At 50.6% G+C, this 16,896-nt stretch overlaps 1 protein-coding gene across 1 annotated transcript in view; it reads right to left on the bottom strand.

Moving 5' to 3' along the window:
* Positions 1 to 9,785: 9,785 nt before the first annotated feature.
* LOC148431342 (uncharacterized) overlaps positions 9,786 to 16,896 on the bottom strand; it is a 33,730-nt gene continuing 26,619 nt past the window's right edge. The window contains exon 5 of the mRNA XM_088466082.1: positions 9,786 to 13,011. Within this exon, the coding sequence (XP_088322208.1) occupies positions 11,420 to 13,011 (1,592 nt within the window). The 3' untranslated portion in view covers positions 9,786 to 11,419. The remainder of the gene's footprint in view (positions 13,012 to 16,896) is intronic.

A 16,896-nucleotide genomic window follows, 5' to 3' on the forward strand; every position in this document is an offset into this window, starting at 1 on the left:
ATCCGCAATGGGACTTGCAGAGATCTCTGGAGATATGTTTGATGCCCCTAATCATGTTGCCCCTCATTCTGGCAGACAAGTTGTTAATACATCTTGGGAGTTATTGTTTCCGGCCGTGCCCGGATAAATGACAAAGCTGGAGCAGCTTTAGCACCACGCCATGTGCCCTAATAATACATCTCTGCCATAGTGGCTGACGCCAGCTTCAGATGGATGGTGGTAGCTGTCCAGTCATAGCTAAGCTTTCTGGAGCTTGGTAAACTGTGCTAGACTGCGGTCCCCATTGAGAATAATGTGGGATGGCGTCATGTCTCCTGCATGCATTACTGATCCGTGCTGCGTCCAAAGACGCAGCATGGGATAATCTGCGATCTCATTGGCCGGCTGAGTGACCAATGGAGTCAAGCAAGCCAGCCGCCGCAGATGCAGCAGTGAGGCCAGGAAATCTCAGTCAACCGATAGAAATAGGGGCCGTCACCACCCTCTCCCCGCCCACAAATGGCAGCAGGCTGTCAATCTGCTGCTGCTTTGCGTGCGATCACACAGACCCGCTCTGCACATGTGTAGTACAAGACCTGCGCACATGCAGAGTCCTAACTATCGGGAGTTTGTGTGCAGGCACACATCTGCGTCCGCTGCTGAATCACCCCCTGAGTGTCAACATTTATCATTGTTATACTAGTAACTGCATACCCTTTATATACCCTTGTGTACTGTGCAGGTATACGGACGTCCCGGTGCCCTGCCCCAGAGACCCCTGTGTAGTGTGCAGGTATAGGGACGTCCCGGGAGTCCTGCACCAGAGACCCCTGTGTAGTTTGCAGGTATAGGGACGTCCCGGGAGTCCTGCACCAGAGACCCCTGTGTAGTGTGCAGGTAATGGGGCGTCCCAATGCCCTGCACCAGAGACCCCTGTGTACTGTGCAGGTATAGGGACGTCCCGGTGCCTTGCACCAGAGACCCCTGTGTGGTGTGCAGGTATAGGGACGTCCCGGGAGTCCTGCACCAGAGACCCCTGAGTAGTGTGCAGGTATAGGGACGTCCCGGGGGTCCTGCCCCAGAGACCCCTGTGTACTGTGCAGGTATAGGGACGTCCCGGTGCCTTGCACCAGAGACCCCTGTGTAGTGTGCAGGTATAGGGACGTCCCGGGGGACCTGCACCAGAGACCCCTGCGTAGTGTGCAGGTATAGGGACGTCCCTGGGGTCCTGCCCCAGAGACCCCTGTGTACTGTGCAGGTATAGGGACGTCCCGGTGCCTTGCACCAGAGACCCCTGTGTAGTGTGCAGGTATAGGGACGTCCCGGGGGTCCTGCACCAGAGACCCCTGCGTAGTGTGCAGGTATAGGGATGTCCCGGGGGTCCTGCACCAGAGACCCCTGTGTAGTGTGCAGGTATAGGGACGTCCCGCGGGACCTTCACCAGAGACTGATCCCTTTTGAATCTACAGCACGTCTTGACTGTATGCATTTATATTCCATGCATCACCTTGTATTCATGAATTAAATTTTATTTTATGTCTACACTGACCTATGTCATCTATACGGTCGACTCCGTCACAGCATTTATGTTGAGGAGCGCCTAAATACATGGTAATACCTACCTTTAGACACATAATTCAGACTTTGATTTTCACTAGGAAAAACCCATTACCATTCACAGGAGCACCCGGTTTCACCAATGCACCACAAAATCCCTTCACCAGAGACCCCTGTGTAGCGGGCAGGTATAGAGACGTCCTGGGAGTATACCCTTCCCATTGGGCTGATACACACCTTTTCAGGTGGATTACATTACGCATCAGCAGACATTCAGGGATTTACGCAATAGCCTGCGAGACGCACGCCTGGGCGCGATCCCGGTGAGTTAGACGGTATTTATACAGCCGCAATCATTTAAACAGCGAAACCACAAACCGACCAAGTTGTGCCTTTTAATTGATTGCCACTTTAAATTTGAGATGTAATCTGTTTGGCTATCCACAATACGTGATTGGCGCACATCTCTACTCTAAATATAAGGAGCTAACTCGCCGGAACCATGGTCCTGGCTGTATTTCGCCGGCCCTCAGTGTACGGATGACACCGTCTCCTGTAGTCACACGCAGGGAGCGCTCCTGGCATACCAGCAGCTAGATTGGAAGTAGTAACTCCCAGCAATAGGAAACCAAATAGAGACATTGAAAAGAGACAATCCTGCTTTCCACAGGTGACACACAGGCCTGTCATACACTCTGTGCCTGATTCAGAGGCGCTCGCAAAAAGCGAGCGCTCGCTCTGAATCAGGGGGCGGGCGCCTGGTTCTTAAGTTGCGGCCTCTTGGCCGCTCGCATAGCTGTGGGTTACCACCCACAGATTATGCGAGCGGCCATGATGATGGTCGCGATGGTCAAGACCATCGCGACCATCGGGCTTGCGACGAGACCCTTGTGGTAGGGTCTCGTGGCCGCAAGCCCCAGAGAGCTTCTGGCTCTAATAGAGAAGGAAGCTCTCCCACTGACAGTTCATACCATTGCAACAATGTATAAGACTCCTTCCTGCACAGATCACCAGACAACACAGAAAGAAATGTAACCACTAACCAGCACTATGGCAAAGGGCATGAGGTTCTCTCCCCCCTCTGAAATTAGGTTCGGTGGCACTGTGGCAGAGGAATCCACGGCATGAGTTCTCTCTTCCGTAAAAGCGCCCATTCAGCCCTAAGCCGGTCAACGCGGGGCTGTACCCCCATAGGGGATGGGTACAAAAGGTCAACAATAAAAAGGTCGACACCAGAAGTCTGACTTGGCAGAAGGTGAACATGACAAAAGGTCGACAGTAGAGAAGGTCGACAGGTTCAAAATGGAAATGGTCAACACAGAAATGGTCCAAACAAGTTTTTTTCTAACCCTAATCTTCACCCTAAACCTCCCCTTGGTGGCCAAACCCTAAACCATCCAGTAAGTACCTAAACTTAACCGTCCCTTCTGTAGCCAAACCCTAAACCTCCAGTAAGTGTTTAACTCTAAAATACCACACAAAAAGTGTCAACCATTTCTGTGTCAACCTTTTGCACCCGTTGACCTTCTCTACTGTCGACCAAACCATTGTCAACCTTTTCATTTTGTCCTTTTTTATGCCACCCCTCCATAGGGGCCTGCAAGAACAATTCCGACCCCTCCTTAGGAAGGCCACCCAGGAATGACAGGAGGGTAGGGCAGGCCGATCATTCTCCTTCCCCCGTTGTGTGAGTTTTGGGGTGATCCCCAATCTGCTGTGAGCAGCACGGTCGGTGTAGTGGCTAGCATTACTGCCTCACAGCCCTGAAGTCACGAGTTGAATTTCTGACCAAGACTATCTGTGTGGAGTTTGCTTGTTCTCCCCGGACTTGCGTGGGTTTCAACCGGATTGCTCCGGTTTCCTCCTGCGCTCCATAAAAACCCCCCATAGTGGTAGGTTAATTGGTGTCTACCAAAAACAAATAACCCTAGTGTGTCTGTGTATATTCATGTGATAGGGAACATAGGCCCTGACTCAGAGGCGCTCGCAAAAAGCGAGCGCTCGCTCTGAATCAGGGCGGGCGCTTTTTTTTTTTTTGTGCGGCCTCCTGGCCGCTCGCATAGCTGTGGGTGACCACCCGCAGCTATTGCGAGCGGCCAGTATGATGGTTGCGATGGTCAAGAAAATCGCGACCATCGGGCTTGCGACGAGACCCTTGTGGTAGGGTCTCGTGGCCGCAAGCCCCAGAGAGCTTTCGGCTCTAATAGAGCTGGAAGCTCTCCCACTGACATCACTGGTGGGGCCGCCCACAAACGGCAGGCGTTCGCTTGGGAACGCCTCCGTTTCTGAAGCCACCACCAGGCCATGCCTACAATAGGGGTCGAGCTGTCGATCAACATCGACAGCCGCCCCTTTTATAGTGAGCCACGGAGCGAGTGCCTTTTGCGCTTGCGCACTGGGCCACCATCGACCCACTTGCGAGCGCTATGTGTTTGCCAGCGGGTCTGAATCAGGCCCTTAGAGTGTAAACTCCACCGGTGCAAGGACTGATGTGTCTCACTGATATATTCTCTGTAAAGCGCTGCAACAATACATACAGTATATTGGTCAGTATTAAAAAAAATAGGGTCAGTTCCAAGACAAAAAAGTATACAGAGTAGGTGCAGAAGGGGCTTCATATCGGTACCTGTATAAATACAATGGATTGCAAAGGTATTCCACCCCCTAACAAGTCAACAGATTTGTCTAATATCATAAATGACACATGGATATTCCCAGGCAATATTTATATTGTTACTGGGCTCTTACAGCCTGCGGGCGGAACCTAGTTCTCCTGTCACTGGGATCCTTATAGGGATGGACATCGGAAGCTCACCATTAAATGAGGTCTGGCCTTCCACCATCGAAACTGTTGATGTGATGGTAAGTAACTATCAAATCAAAAGTATCTCATGGAAAAAACTAGTCAAATAATTTGCACATGCGAAATATCCCTATAGTGCGGCTGAGAGGGGGCGGGACTAGGGGCAGGATCGGGGGCGGGTCCCAGACCAGCGACATAACAGGTCACATCTCTGAGGCACAGAGTCAGCCTCCATCGATCAAGATGCCCAATGCAGAGATCTGCAGCCTGGGATGGTGCGGCTCTCAGCATTTTTTTCAAAAGAAGGTAACCATCGCAATACCATCGGATCATTACCATTCGACGGTGGCAAACATCGTAATGCTGCCATCAAATGATAAAACCACTACCATCGTAACAAAACCATCGATGTCAACAAACATCGACCATCAATGTCCATTCCTAGATCTTTGCAGTGCCATGGAGGTTCTCCCCTGAGGCCCAGCAGTGCACCCCCCCCCTCCTCTGTGATACCATCCCTCATTTCTTCTTTCACACACACCTGCATGGAGCCTGTACTGTTATCTAACAGCAGGGAGTTGTGTGTCTGTATTTCCTTTACCTTTATCTGTCTACTGACCTACAGCCCCCTCATTCCCTGCTCACTGTCTAGGGAAACCAGGGGGAGACGGGAGCTCTGCTCTTCAGTATTAGATACCTTTATTTTCACTTTCTGTCTCCGGGATACAGCTCTCCTTATGTCACTTATTACAGCACTTACCCTAGTGCTGAACTTTTAGCTTAGCTCCTGTACCACAAATGCCAAGTGACCCATCCAAAGGCAGAAGCAACGCGGTCGCGGATGTTTAATTTGCCTCAATACTGTTCTTTCATTCTCTGGGCCTGATTCAGGAAGCAACGCACTCGGCCGATGGTTCTGTACTGCGCATGCGTGAACTAGCCAGTGCGATGGGGTAAGCGTACGCAGACTACTCGCTTGTGTACGCAGACCCCTTCAGATAATGACTGACAGGACGTGGCGTTTGTGGGTGGTGACGGTGGGTGGTCGGGCGAACGCAGACGTGCCTGTGCGTTGGGACGTTTTTTTAGGGGCGTCCATAATGAAGTCAGTGCGGCCACGGACTCAGTGATGAGACTCTGTGCACACAGGAAGTTGCCGAGATCCTGCGCGAGGTCTGGTCATCCACTATTATGCAAATGTGGTCGATGGTTCTCGATGTTTACGCTTTCTTGCGTACACATCAGGCTTTGAGTAAAGGGAGATGGGTGGCATAGTATGGGACTGGGCATCTGAATCTTGTGCTGCTGTCTCCGTGCGTATACATTGATTAGCATATTCTCGCAGCGGACGGTGCGTGCGTTCTCTCCTTTGCGTTCCTGGCTGAATCAGGCCCTCTGTTCACTGCTGCAGTCAAACAGGGAAAAGCAGAAGCAGAGTGACATTTGGTGTTTTACGTTCCTTTTCTTTGCATCAGCGATTATTATTTTGTCATTGCAATATTGTTGTTAGAGAATATACATTCTTCCCCATGGGCCTGATTCATATATGGACGGTACAGCACAGCGCAGGGATACGGCTGTACAATACCGTCCAACCAAAATGCAAATGCAGCAGGAGCTGTAGGAAATAGACACTTCCTGTATGCATGTGCGGTCCCAGTGCAGCGTCCCTAGATGCGGCTTCGATGGTTGCTGCTTTTGCCAGGCTGCGTAAGCCGCAGCGTACTCAGCCTGACCAGGAAATCTGCAGCCTACCACCCTGACCTCGGCACTCCCGGGAAATGGGGGCAACACCCCTCCCATTTCCAGGAACGCAGCCTGTCTATCAGGGGCACTGCGTACTAACCAGCAGGACTTGTTCTGCGCAGACCCACAAACATCAGTTATGTACGTAGACTATTGGATTAACGTACAGATCTGAATCAGGCACTGTGGGCCTGATTCAGACCCGCTCGCAAGCGGGTCGATGTTGGGCAAGTGCACATGGTCGAGACCCGGATAGCGACGGCCAAGCCGTCGCTCTGGGTCTCGCACCAAAGGGGGCGTGCTGTCGATGGTGAGTGACAGCACGCTCCTTTTAGTGGGCGTGCCTGCCCAGACGGAGGCGTTCCCATGGGAACGCCTTCCGTCTGGGGCCGGCCCCACTGACATCACTGGTGATGTCAGTGGGAGTGTTTTTGGCTCTGATAGAGCCAAAAGCACTCCAGGGCTTGCGGCCAACGAGACCCTACCGCAAGGGTCTCGTCGCAAGCCCGATGGTCTTGACCATCGCGACCATCACCATGGACGCTCGCATAAGCTGTGGGTGGTCCGGCTCTGAATCAGGCCCTGTGTGTATAAGGGTGGTCATCAGCAGGTCTCCCATCGATAGGAGTGACAAAAGGCCGACAGGAACAAAATGATGACATGTTGGACACATTGTTTTTTATATTTTTTTAGTTAGGCACTAGGAGGGACGGTTAGGGTGAAGATTGGGTTTAGAAAACAAAAACAATCATGTGTCAACCATTTTTTTTGTGTCGACCATTCCTATGTTGTCCTTTTATTCCAGTCAACCTACATACAGGTCGACCTTTTGTATCTGTCGACCTATTGACTGTTGACCTTTTTTTTTTTTTTTGTCGATCTATTGAACCACACCCAATGTAAGACCAAGGGGATATAATTTAGAGTTAGGCCCAAGTCCAGCTGAAGGGGTACGAACCCTGCGGCAATTGTCAGATAATTTTTTTTTAGTATTCGGGACAAACACTGCGTCTGCACTTACAGTATCACCCAAATACTGTCCATCTTTATTCTGGGACACTGGGATGTAGATGATCTACAATGGGTTGATGACTGGAGATATTCTGAGGAATCATGGGAAGTAGCTGTAATAGCCCCCTGTGAGGTCCCAGACCATGCTACTAGTAGATCTATTGAACCCCTAAATTTCTACAGAGCTTATGTGCGTCCTGCACAGATATCCCCTGGAGGGTCATGTGATCACCACGTCCACACTGAAGAATGTCCACATGGTCCGAATGTCGACACGATTTCAGGGTTTGGCTGCAATTAGGCTTAGGGCTAAGCTCAGCGTTAGGTTACACGTAAATCCCGATGTCAACATCCAGTCCATGTCGGCATTATTCAGTCTACATAATATATCACTCACCTCTGGACGTATCATTTAACATAAGGCTTGCCAGTGCCGGATTAACGCCAGGACAGAGGGCCCCAGACACCTACTGGGGCACACCGCCTCCGTGACCCTGCACACAGCTCGACCGTGCAGTGCAGCTGGGACACGTAGGAGCCGCACCGGGCGGGATCACCGATTGAGTAGAATATCTTATGGAGGTTAGGCGGGTGGTTCAGGAAATTGATTGGCCGCAGATGGGATGTGTGACAGCTCTGGCTGACCTACGTGTCTGAAGAGAAAATGTATACATTAAACACTTATTAGCAAAGATCATTGAACATACCTGTGATGAGATTGGGGTACCGGGCACTTTCAGTAAAGGTCAGGTCTGTCACGGATGCCCAGTCTTCGAGAGGAATGCCAGTGGCATTATTCTAACGTACACTTTGTGAAAGACCATTATGAGCCATAACCACGCTGGAAACTTTCAGGCAGTAAAAGGTAGGCCACCATTAGCCATGGTGACAAGCTACCGTGAGGTGAGGAAGGGATTATCGGTCCTGTAGCTGCAACAGAATCAAAATGACTCTCGGGTGTAAATCTAAGCAGAGACCAGGGGGTAAATTTACCAAGATGGGAGTTCTATTAAGAAGTGATGTTGCCCAAAGCAACCAATCAGGTTCTACTCATTTATCTAGCGCCTTCTAGAAGATAATACCTGGAATCTGATTGGTTGCTATGGGCAACATCACTTCTTCATAGAGCTCCCATCTTAGTAAATTTACCCCCAGCGCCCAACTCCATCATCCAGTATTACGCCCTTTATGGAACAAGGTTGATATCTATCGACCATGTTCCTTATTTATAGACTCTGGGGGAGATGGTGTCAGCAGGGGGTCCCAGAGGATGTGGGGAAGAGGGTCCCAGTTGTGCAGAGCCGGTTGAAGAATACATTAAATACAAAGATTTGTAATGGGTTCAGAGTTTAAGGGACTGGCGTGTTTTTCAGCCAGTTCGCCGCTAAATTTAAAGCGGCAATTCGTATTAAGGCTGGTTTTGCCTCATAACTAATTTCTGCTTTAAATCCAGCGGTGAACATGCTGGAAAACACGCCAGTCCCTTACACTCAGAACCCATTACATAAACCCCACAGCCTTCACCTGGCGTTCCATCCTTTATAGGTACCGCTAAAATGCAACCACATTTCGGCTGAGCTTATCACACTCCGCTGCCTGATGGAATGAAATTACACCCACCCCCAGATAAATAGTCCAAACCAACATTACCAACATTAACACTACCTACATTACGTCAATAGCCCCAACCATCCCCACACACGTACCTTCTTCCCTGTACCCTGTTCCGTCTGTCTCACTCGCTCACTACCTTGGCCTGTGGGACGGCGGACATGTCAGGAGTTGCACGCCCCATGTGTGACATACGGTCAACAGGGGAGAGGGGAGATAGTGACCTGGCTTGTGTCCTTGACCACTCACATTCCCGGATTAAGGTTTCATTGCAGGAACTGCTTCCTGCGTTAAACTTGTTAATCTTACATTAAAATGTCTGCTAGTTACACATAGCTTTCATTGGTAATTACACCTAGCCCTCATCCCCTTGGCTAATTAGCTAGTGCGGAGGCCAGAGTCGGCACATCACCCCCTCTCGAGCCTACAGGCTGACAAAAGAAGACTTCCCAGGTCCAAATCTCTGCTGCAGAAAACGGTCACGCAGTAGGTGAACACCGGATGAAGGCAGTGGCATCGGAAAGGCTGACGGATGTGGTCTTCTACTAGATCACTATTATTCCCACGTGGACAATCGCTTGATGCTTATGTGAATAGGTTGACTACGCCGACAGCTTCTATGGTGCCAAAGTAAAGCCATGACGGCTGTACATTATAAACGAGCCCATCATCCTGCACCACTAAGAAGTCAGCGGAGTGACACTTGCAGCTACTTGAAACTGGCACCGAAGCCTAAATGCGAATTGTAATAACATATTTCATTTCTTTTAAAAACTAAAACCCGTCCTTTCTTTAAAAAAATGTCCATGCTGTTGGTATAATGGTAAAGCCTAACACCTTATTCAACAGACAACACTTTGCACCTTCTGTGGATAACGTTCCTCTCTCTAACAACTTGGCGTAACAAACAGATCCTTCTCAGTGATTCTCCCCCCCCATAAGAGAAATGGCCTGCGGCAGGAATGAGGGGTCCTCCCAAGGCGCTGAATCCTTTAAAACCTCAAAACTCGGCCAAGTAACGCCACAATACAGCCCTAGGCAGATCTACAAAACCACTGAGGACTCTGAACAGAAGACATTTTTAGAGGCGGTTTATTGTAAATATAATAATAACAACACAAGTTTAGTTACAGAGAGGGCAAATTATACATGAATTTTGATGTAATGTAATGAAACATGAAGGTGTGTTATTAGTGTCCACTTAGAGCATTATCCATCCTGGCTATAGGCCTGATTCACCAGAGGTTGCAGGGAAGATATTCGGGAATTTGCCCGTGCGCGGTGTGGTTCTGCGGTATCGCTCGCAGTTTGGCAGCAGACGGTCAGTGATTGACAGTTTGCTGCCGTTTTGGGACAGGGAAGGGGCGGGCGACGGCCTCCGTTTCCCAAAAAATCCTGCGGAGATTTCCTGGCCTCTTTTCAGCATCTGCGGCGGCCCGACTTGCATGACCCCAGGGGTCACTTAGCCGGCCAATGGTCATTGCAGATAATCCGACATTGCGTTCTAGACCGCAGCTCGGAACAGTGGCTCTGATTCAGAGCCGGACGCTCTGACAGAGCGCTCGCTCTGAATCAGGGCATCTTTTTTTTCTATGGAGAGGCCTCCTGGCCGCTCGCATTGCTGTGGGTTGCCACCCACAGCTAATGCGAGCGGCCAGGATGATGGTCGCGATGGTCAAGACCATCGGGCTTGCGACGAGACCCTTGTGGTAGGGTCTCGTGGCCGCAAGCCCCAGAGAGCTTTCGGCTCAAACAGAGCCGAAAGCTCTCCAACTGACATCACTTGTGATGTCAGTGGGGCCGCCCCCAAACGGTAGGCGTTCCCATGGGAACGTCTCCGTCTGGGCAGCCACCCCACCGACCCGTCCACCAAAGGGGGCGTGCTGTCACTCAACATCGACAGCACGCCCCCTTTGGTGCAAGACCCGGAGCGAGGGAGTGCCCGTCGCTATCCGGGTCTCGCGCAAGCGCACGACGGAGCCACCTCCGTCTTGCGCACGCGCTCTGGGCCACCATCGACCCGGTTGCGAGCGCTCAGTGCTTGCGACCGGGTCTGAATCAGGCCCAGTGATCCATGCAGGAGGCAGGACGCCTCCTGCTGCATTACCATATTTCAGCTATCGCAGCTGCTATCATATGAGTTAGCAGCTTCGATAGCTCCTGCATCCTCTGCTGAATCAGGTAATATGTACAAAACATTCACAGGAAGAAAAAAAGTTTCCATAAGAGAATAAGAGAGAAAGGGGCTTATTCATTGGTGGACGCAGAAACGGCTACGGCGGTTGGCGGTTGCCTGTCTGCGACATTATGCGAATGCCACTACAAAGCCCTTTCCTGGCGTATGTCCTTGTGTTCGAATGTGCCAGGAATGAGGAGCCCACTGTCAGCTTCTGTAGACGCTCTGTAATACCCATCAGTCGCATCGGCCCGGTGGTAGGTGCAGATTTTCCGTCCGAGTATGGCCTCCATTGTGAGCGATCTGTGTGCGCAAACCCTTCAGCGACACCCCCCAGAACACGCACACAAGACCAACACGACCATCTCTGAGCGTCTGTCCAGCCACCGCCCAAGAACGCCCAGCAATTTTCCAAGACATTTCTGGTGCCATGCGTGAGTTTTTATGGACTTTCCAGTCAGGCCCAATGTATCTATTGGCCGATAATTAAATAGTCATCGAGCGAGTATTCAGTCTGGACCATAGTCAAGGGTCCATCAATGAGTCAATGAGCTCTCTAATGAGTGTACCCTCTGATGTAGAAGAAGGTGAGTGCTACGGGTAAAGCATTTCCCGCATTCAGAGCAGGGATAGGGCCTCTTGCCCGTGTGGGTCCTCTGATGAGTGATGAGGACGGACTTCTGGTTAAAAGATTTCCCGCATTCAGAACAGGTGAAGGGCTTCTCCCCGGAATGGATTCTCTGGTGCACGGTGAGATGCGAGCTACGGGAGAAGCACTTGCCGCACTCGGAGCAGGCGTACGGCTTTTCCCCCGAGTGGGTCCTCGCGTGTTTCACCAGCGACGTCTTCTGGGCGAAGCACTTCCCGCACTCGGGGCAGGAGAACGGCTTCTCTCCCGTGTGAACTCTCTCGTGCTTGATGAGCAGCGACTTCTGGTTGAAACACTTCCCGCACTCCGAGCAGGAGAAAGGCTTCTCCCCGGTGTGGATCCTCTGGTGTCTGACGAAGGGGGACTTGCTGGTGAAGAACTTGCCGCATTCGCTGCAGAAGTAGGGCTTCTCTCCCGTGTGGCTCCTCTGGTGGATAATCAGAAGCGACTTCTGCCCAAAGCCTTTCCCGCACTCGGAGCAGACGAAGGGCTTCTCGCCCGTGTGGATTCTGTGGTGCAGGATGAGGTTTGTGCTGCTGCTGAAGTTCTTCCCGCAGGTGGCGCAGGAGTAGGGCTTCTCCCCCGAGTGAGACCTCAGGTGTTTAATGAGCGAGGACTGCTGGGTGAAACACTTGCCGCAATCTGTGCAAGAAAAGGGCTTCTCTCCGGTGTGGATCCTCTGATGCGTTATCAGCAGCGACCTCAGGGGGAAAGACTTCTCGCATTCGGGGCAGGTGTAAGGCTTCGGTCTGGTGTGGATGCGCTGGTGCTTGACCAGCTGCGTCTTTTTCGCAAAACACTTGCCGCATTCCGGGCAGGCCAGCGAGTGCGGCCCTTTGTAGATGAGCTGGTGCTTTAGAAACTCGGAGCTCTTGGTGAAGCTCCTCTTGCACTCGGGGCAGCTGTACGTCTTCTCGGCGCCCTGCGACGCTGGGCAGGGAGTCGAGGTCGGGTGACTTAGTCGCTGGCCGCCCTCCCTGGACCTCGCTGCGGGACTCCTGCCCCCTTTCTGAGCACTGCCGTCCTCTGTATGAGGTGAGGCAGAATCCGCTGGCGCGTTCAGGTCGGGGTCGGTTAAGTTTCCCTCCTCTTCCGAGACGGATTCCTCTTTGATGTGAATGGTAATGTAACCGGTCTCGATATCTTCGTCGCCAGAAACGGATTCCTCCTTTGTATGAGTAGGCGTGGATTGCGCATGACCGGCGGGCGGATAAATGTCGGCGTCTGTAAGATCCTCTTCCTCGCATGAGACAGATTCCCCCTTAATGTGAGTAGATGGACGGTCTGCGGTGTCAGTGTCGCTCAAGTTTCCGCCATAACTAGAGTCTGACTCCTCCTTGATTCTCACTAACGTGTACTCTCTCTCTGCGCTGTCAGCGGCCGTATTCGTGTCTGCGTCACTGAGATCTCCTTCCTCGCGATCCGATATCTCCTTCGTAATATCAGATGGAAGTTTGGGCTTTGCACGCTCAGACCTCTCTGCGGGAGAGAAAATTACTATAAGTACGGATACACTTTAGCACAATAACATAACTATTTATAACTAGGGATGTGCAGGCTCGGATTAGTTCTGACTTTCCCGCCAAATTCAGATTTTTCCCGCCAAAAATCGGGTCTCAGAAAGAGGCAAAACGTCATCTTTCATGGACAAACATCATCTTTCATGGACTTTTGTCCAGGAATGATGATGTTTGTCCATGAAAGATGACGTTTTGCCTCTTTCTGAGACCCGTTTTTTGGCGGGAAAAAATATATATCAGAATTTGGCGGGAATATCCGAACTAATCCGAGCCTGCACATCCCTAAATATAACATATATAATCTATATAGGAGAGACGCACCAGAGGGGCTGACCAAAATGACTGATGATCCAGGTATATATTAAAATCAAGGTTGAAAGTGCGGCAACCACAGGTTAATGGCAAGGAAAGGCAAAATCGTCCCATTGGGTCTCAAAAATTAAAATGCTGAATATAGTACTAACAGTACACAAATGGCAGCTGCCAGCAGTCTCCACGTCCGTTCAGTGGCTCTGATACTGTGCGCTCACCCTTGCCTTGCGTACAGGCTCATCGAGCGACAATATGCCTTTTGGTCCTAGCCACTACAAGATACAGCGCGTTTCCCCTTGTCCTCGGCCTAACTAGTCCCTGCGTGTTGTTCCCCAGATATGTCACTTTACATTGTATTGTACCAACAATAGCGCAAGTTAACTGCTTCTCTGTGTATTTTGCGGCAAAGTGCAAATTAAAGACGGCACCTGGGTCACTGTGCCCAGCCCTGGAGTTCATGTCACCCGAACGACATAAGTAATGCTGAGCATACGCTGCACCTACCAGCTGGCAGGGACAGGGGAGGAGAAGGCTGCCGGATAGTCCGGGGCACCTGTATATACTGCACGATGTATGTAGGCCACCTCCATTCACAGTCAGAAGTTGGCTAAACAACAGTTGGGTGGATTGAACCAAACTGTACGCTCTCTAGGCCATTTTTCAGCAAACGATTATCGGTCAGTGCCACATACTTATCGATAATTGTTCAAACCAGTCGTTTGGTCGGCTGGTTTTATGGAATATCGCGCAGTGTATGGACGACTTAAATTAGAGGCTGTGCAAAGGATGGCTTCTAAAACTCCTCTACATATCACAATTTACCAGGAGAGACCTCAACATGTTAAGCTAGGAGCAGGATAAGGGGGTTGGATATGAAAATGCTTAAAAACGTAATAGGGTGGTAACAAGAAGAGGAGGAGGCAACCATTATACAGGAACAGATGTATTAGAACATAAAAACGGGAAATTTGAGTAATGAATTACAACAATAAAAGGGTAGTAGATAAGTGGACCTCACCTCTCCAGTCAGGTCCCTCTGTTAGTAATAGAGATAATAGTGATGTCACTGTGACACTCCCAGACTCCCTCACCTCCCCAGTCAGGTCCCTGTGTTAATAATAGAGATAAGAGTGATGTCACTGTGACACTCCCAGACCCCCTCACCTCCCCAGTCAGGTCCCTGTGTTAGTAATAGAGATAATAGTGATGTCACTGTGACACTCCCAGACTCCCTCACCTCCCCAGTCAGGTCCCTGTGTTAATAATAGAGATAATAGTGATGTCACTGTGACACTCCCAGACTCCCTCACCTCCCCAGTCAGGTCCCTGTGTTAATAATAGAGATAATAGTGATGTCACTGTGACACTCCCAGACTCCCTCACCTCCCCAGTCAGGTCCCTGTGTTAGTAATAGAGATAATAGTGATGTCACTGTGACACTCCCAGACTCCCTCACCTCTCCAGTCAGGTCCCTGTGTTAGTAATAGAGATAATAGTGATGTCACTGTGACACTCCCAGACTCCCTCACTTCCCCAGTCAGGTCCCTGTGTTAGTAATAGAGATAATAGTGATGTCGCTGTGACACTCCCAGACTCCCTCACCTCCCCAGTCAGGTCCCTGTGTTAGTAATAGAGATAATAGTGATGTCGCTGTGACACTCCCAGACTCCCTCACCTCCCCAGTCAGGTCCCTGTGTTAGTAATAGAGATAATAGTAATGTCGCTGTGACACTCCCAGACTCCCTCACCTCCCCAGTCAGGTCCCTGTGTTAGTAATAGAGATAATAGCGATGTCACTGTGACACTCCCAGACTCCCTCACCTCCCCAGTCAGGTCCCTGTGTTAGTAATAGAGATAATAGTGATGTCACTGTGACACTCCCAGACTCCCTCACCTCCCCAGTCAGGTCCCTGTGTTAGTAATAGAGATAATAGTGATGTCACTGTGACACTCCCAGACTCCCTCACCTCCCCAGTCAGGTCCCTGTGTTAGTAATAGAGATAATAGTGATGTCACTGTGACACTCCCAGACTCCCTCACCTCCCCAGTCAGGTCCCTGTGTTAGTAATAGAGATAATAGTGATGTCACTGTGACACTCCCAGACTCCCTCACCTCCCCAGTCAGGTGCCTGTGTTAGTAATAGAGGTAATAGTGATGTCACTGTGACACTCCCAGACTCCCTCACCTCCCCAGTCAGGTCCTGTGTTAGTAATAGAGGTAATAGTGATGTCACTGTGACACTCCCAGACTCCCTCACCTCCCCAGTCAGGTCCTGTGTTAGTAATAGAGATAATGGTGATGTCACTGTGACACTCCCAGACTCCCTCACCTCCCCAGTCAGGTCCTGTGTTAGTAATAGAGATAATAGTGATGTCACTGTGACACTCCCAGACTCCCTCACCTCCCCAGTCAGGTCCCTGTGTTAGTAATAGAGATAATAGTGATGTCACTGTGACACTCCCAGACCCCCTCACCTCCCCAGTCAGGTCCCTGTGTTAGTAATAGAGATAATAGTGATGTCACTGTGACACGCCCAGACCCCCTCACCTCCCCAGTCAGGTCCCTGTGTTAGTAATAGAGATAATAGTGATGTCACTGTGACACTCCCAGACCCCCTCACCTCCCCAGTCAGGTTCCTGTGTTAGTAATAGAGATAATAGTGATGTCACTGTGACACTCCCAGACCCCCTCACCTCCCCAGTCAGGTTCCTGTGTTAGTAATAGAGATAATAGTGATGTCGCTGTGACACTCCCAGACTCCCTCACCTCCCCAGTCAGGTCCCTGTGTTAGTAATAGAGATAAGAGTGATGTCGCTGTGACACTCCCAGACTCCCTCACCTCCCCCGTCAGGTCCCTGTGTTAGTAATAGAGATAAGAGTGATGTCGCTGTGACACTCCCAGACTCCCTCACCTCCCCAGTCAGGTCCCTGTGTTAGTAATAGAGATATAATAGTGATGTCGCTGTGACACTCCCAGACTCCCACACCACCCCAGTCAGGTCCCTGTGTTAGTAATAGAGATAATAGTAATGTCGCTGTGACACTCCCAGACTCCCTCACCTCCCCAGTCAGGTCCTGTGTTAGTAAGAGATAATAGTGATGTCACTGTGACACTCCTAGACTCCCTCACCTCCCCAGTCAGGTCCCTGTGTTAGTAATAGAGATAATAGTGATGTCACTGTGACACTCCCAGACTCCCTCACCTCCCCAGTCAGGTCCCTGTGTTAGTAATAGAGATAATAGTGATGTCACTGTGACACTCCCAGACTCCCTCACCACCCCAGTCAGGTCCCTGTGTTAGTAATAGAGATAATAGTAATATCGCTGTGACACTCCCAGACTCCCTCACCTCCCCAGTCAGGTCCCTGTGTTAGTAATAGAGATAATAGTGATGTCGCTGTGACACTCCCAGACTCCCTCACCTCCCCAGTCAGGTCCCTGTGTTAGTAATAGAGATAATAGTGATGTCACTGTGACACTCCCAGACTCCCTCACCTCCCCAGTCAGGTCCCTGTGTTAGTAATAGAGATA

This window comes from Taudactylus pleione, unplaced genomic scaffold (assembly GCF_031769625.1).
Source record: "Taudactylus pleione unplaced genomic scaffold, aTauple2 ptg002435l, whole genome shotgun sequence".
Lineage (NCBI taxonomy): Eukaryota > Metazoa > Chordata > Amphibia > Anura > Myobatrachidae > Taudactylus > Taudactylus pleione.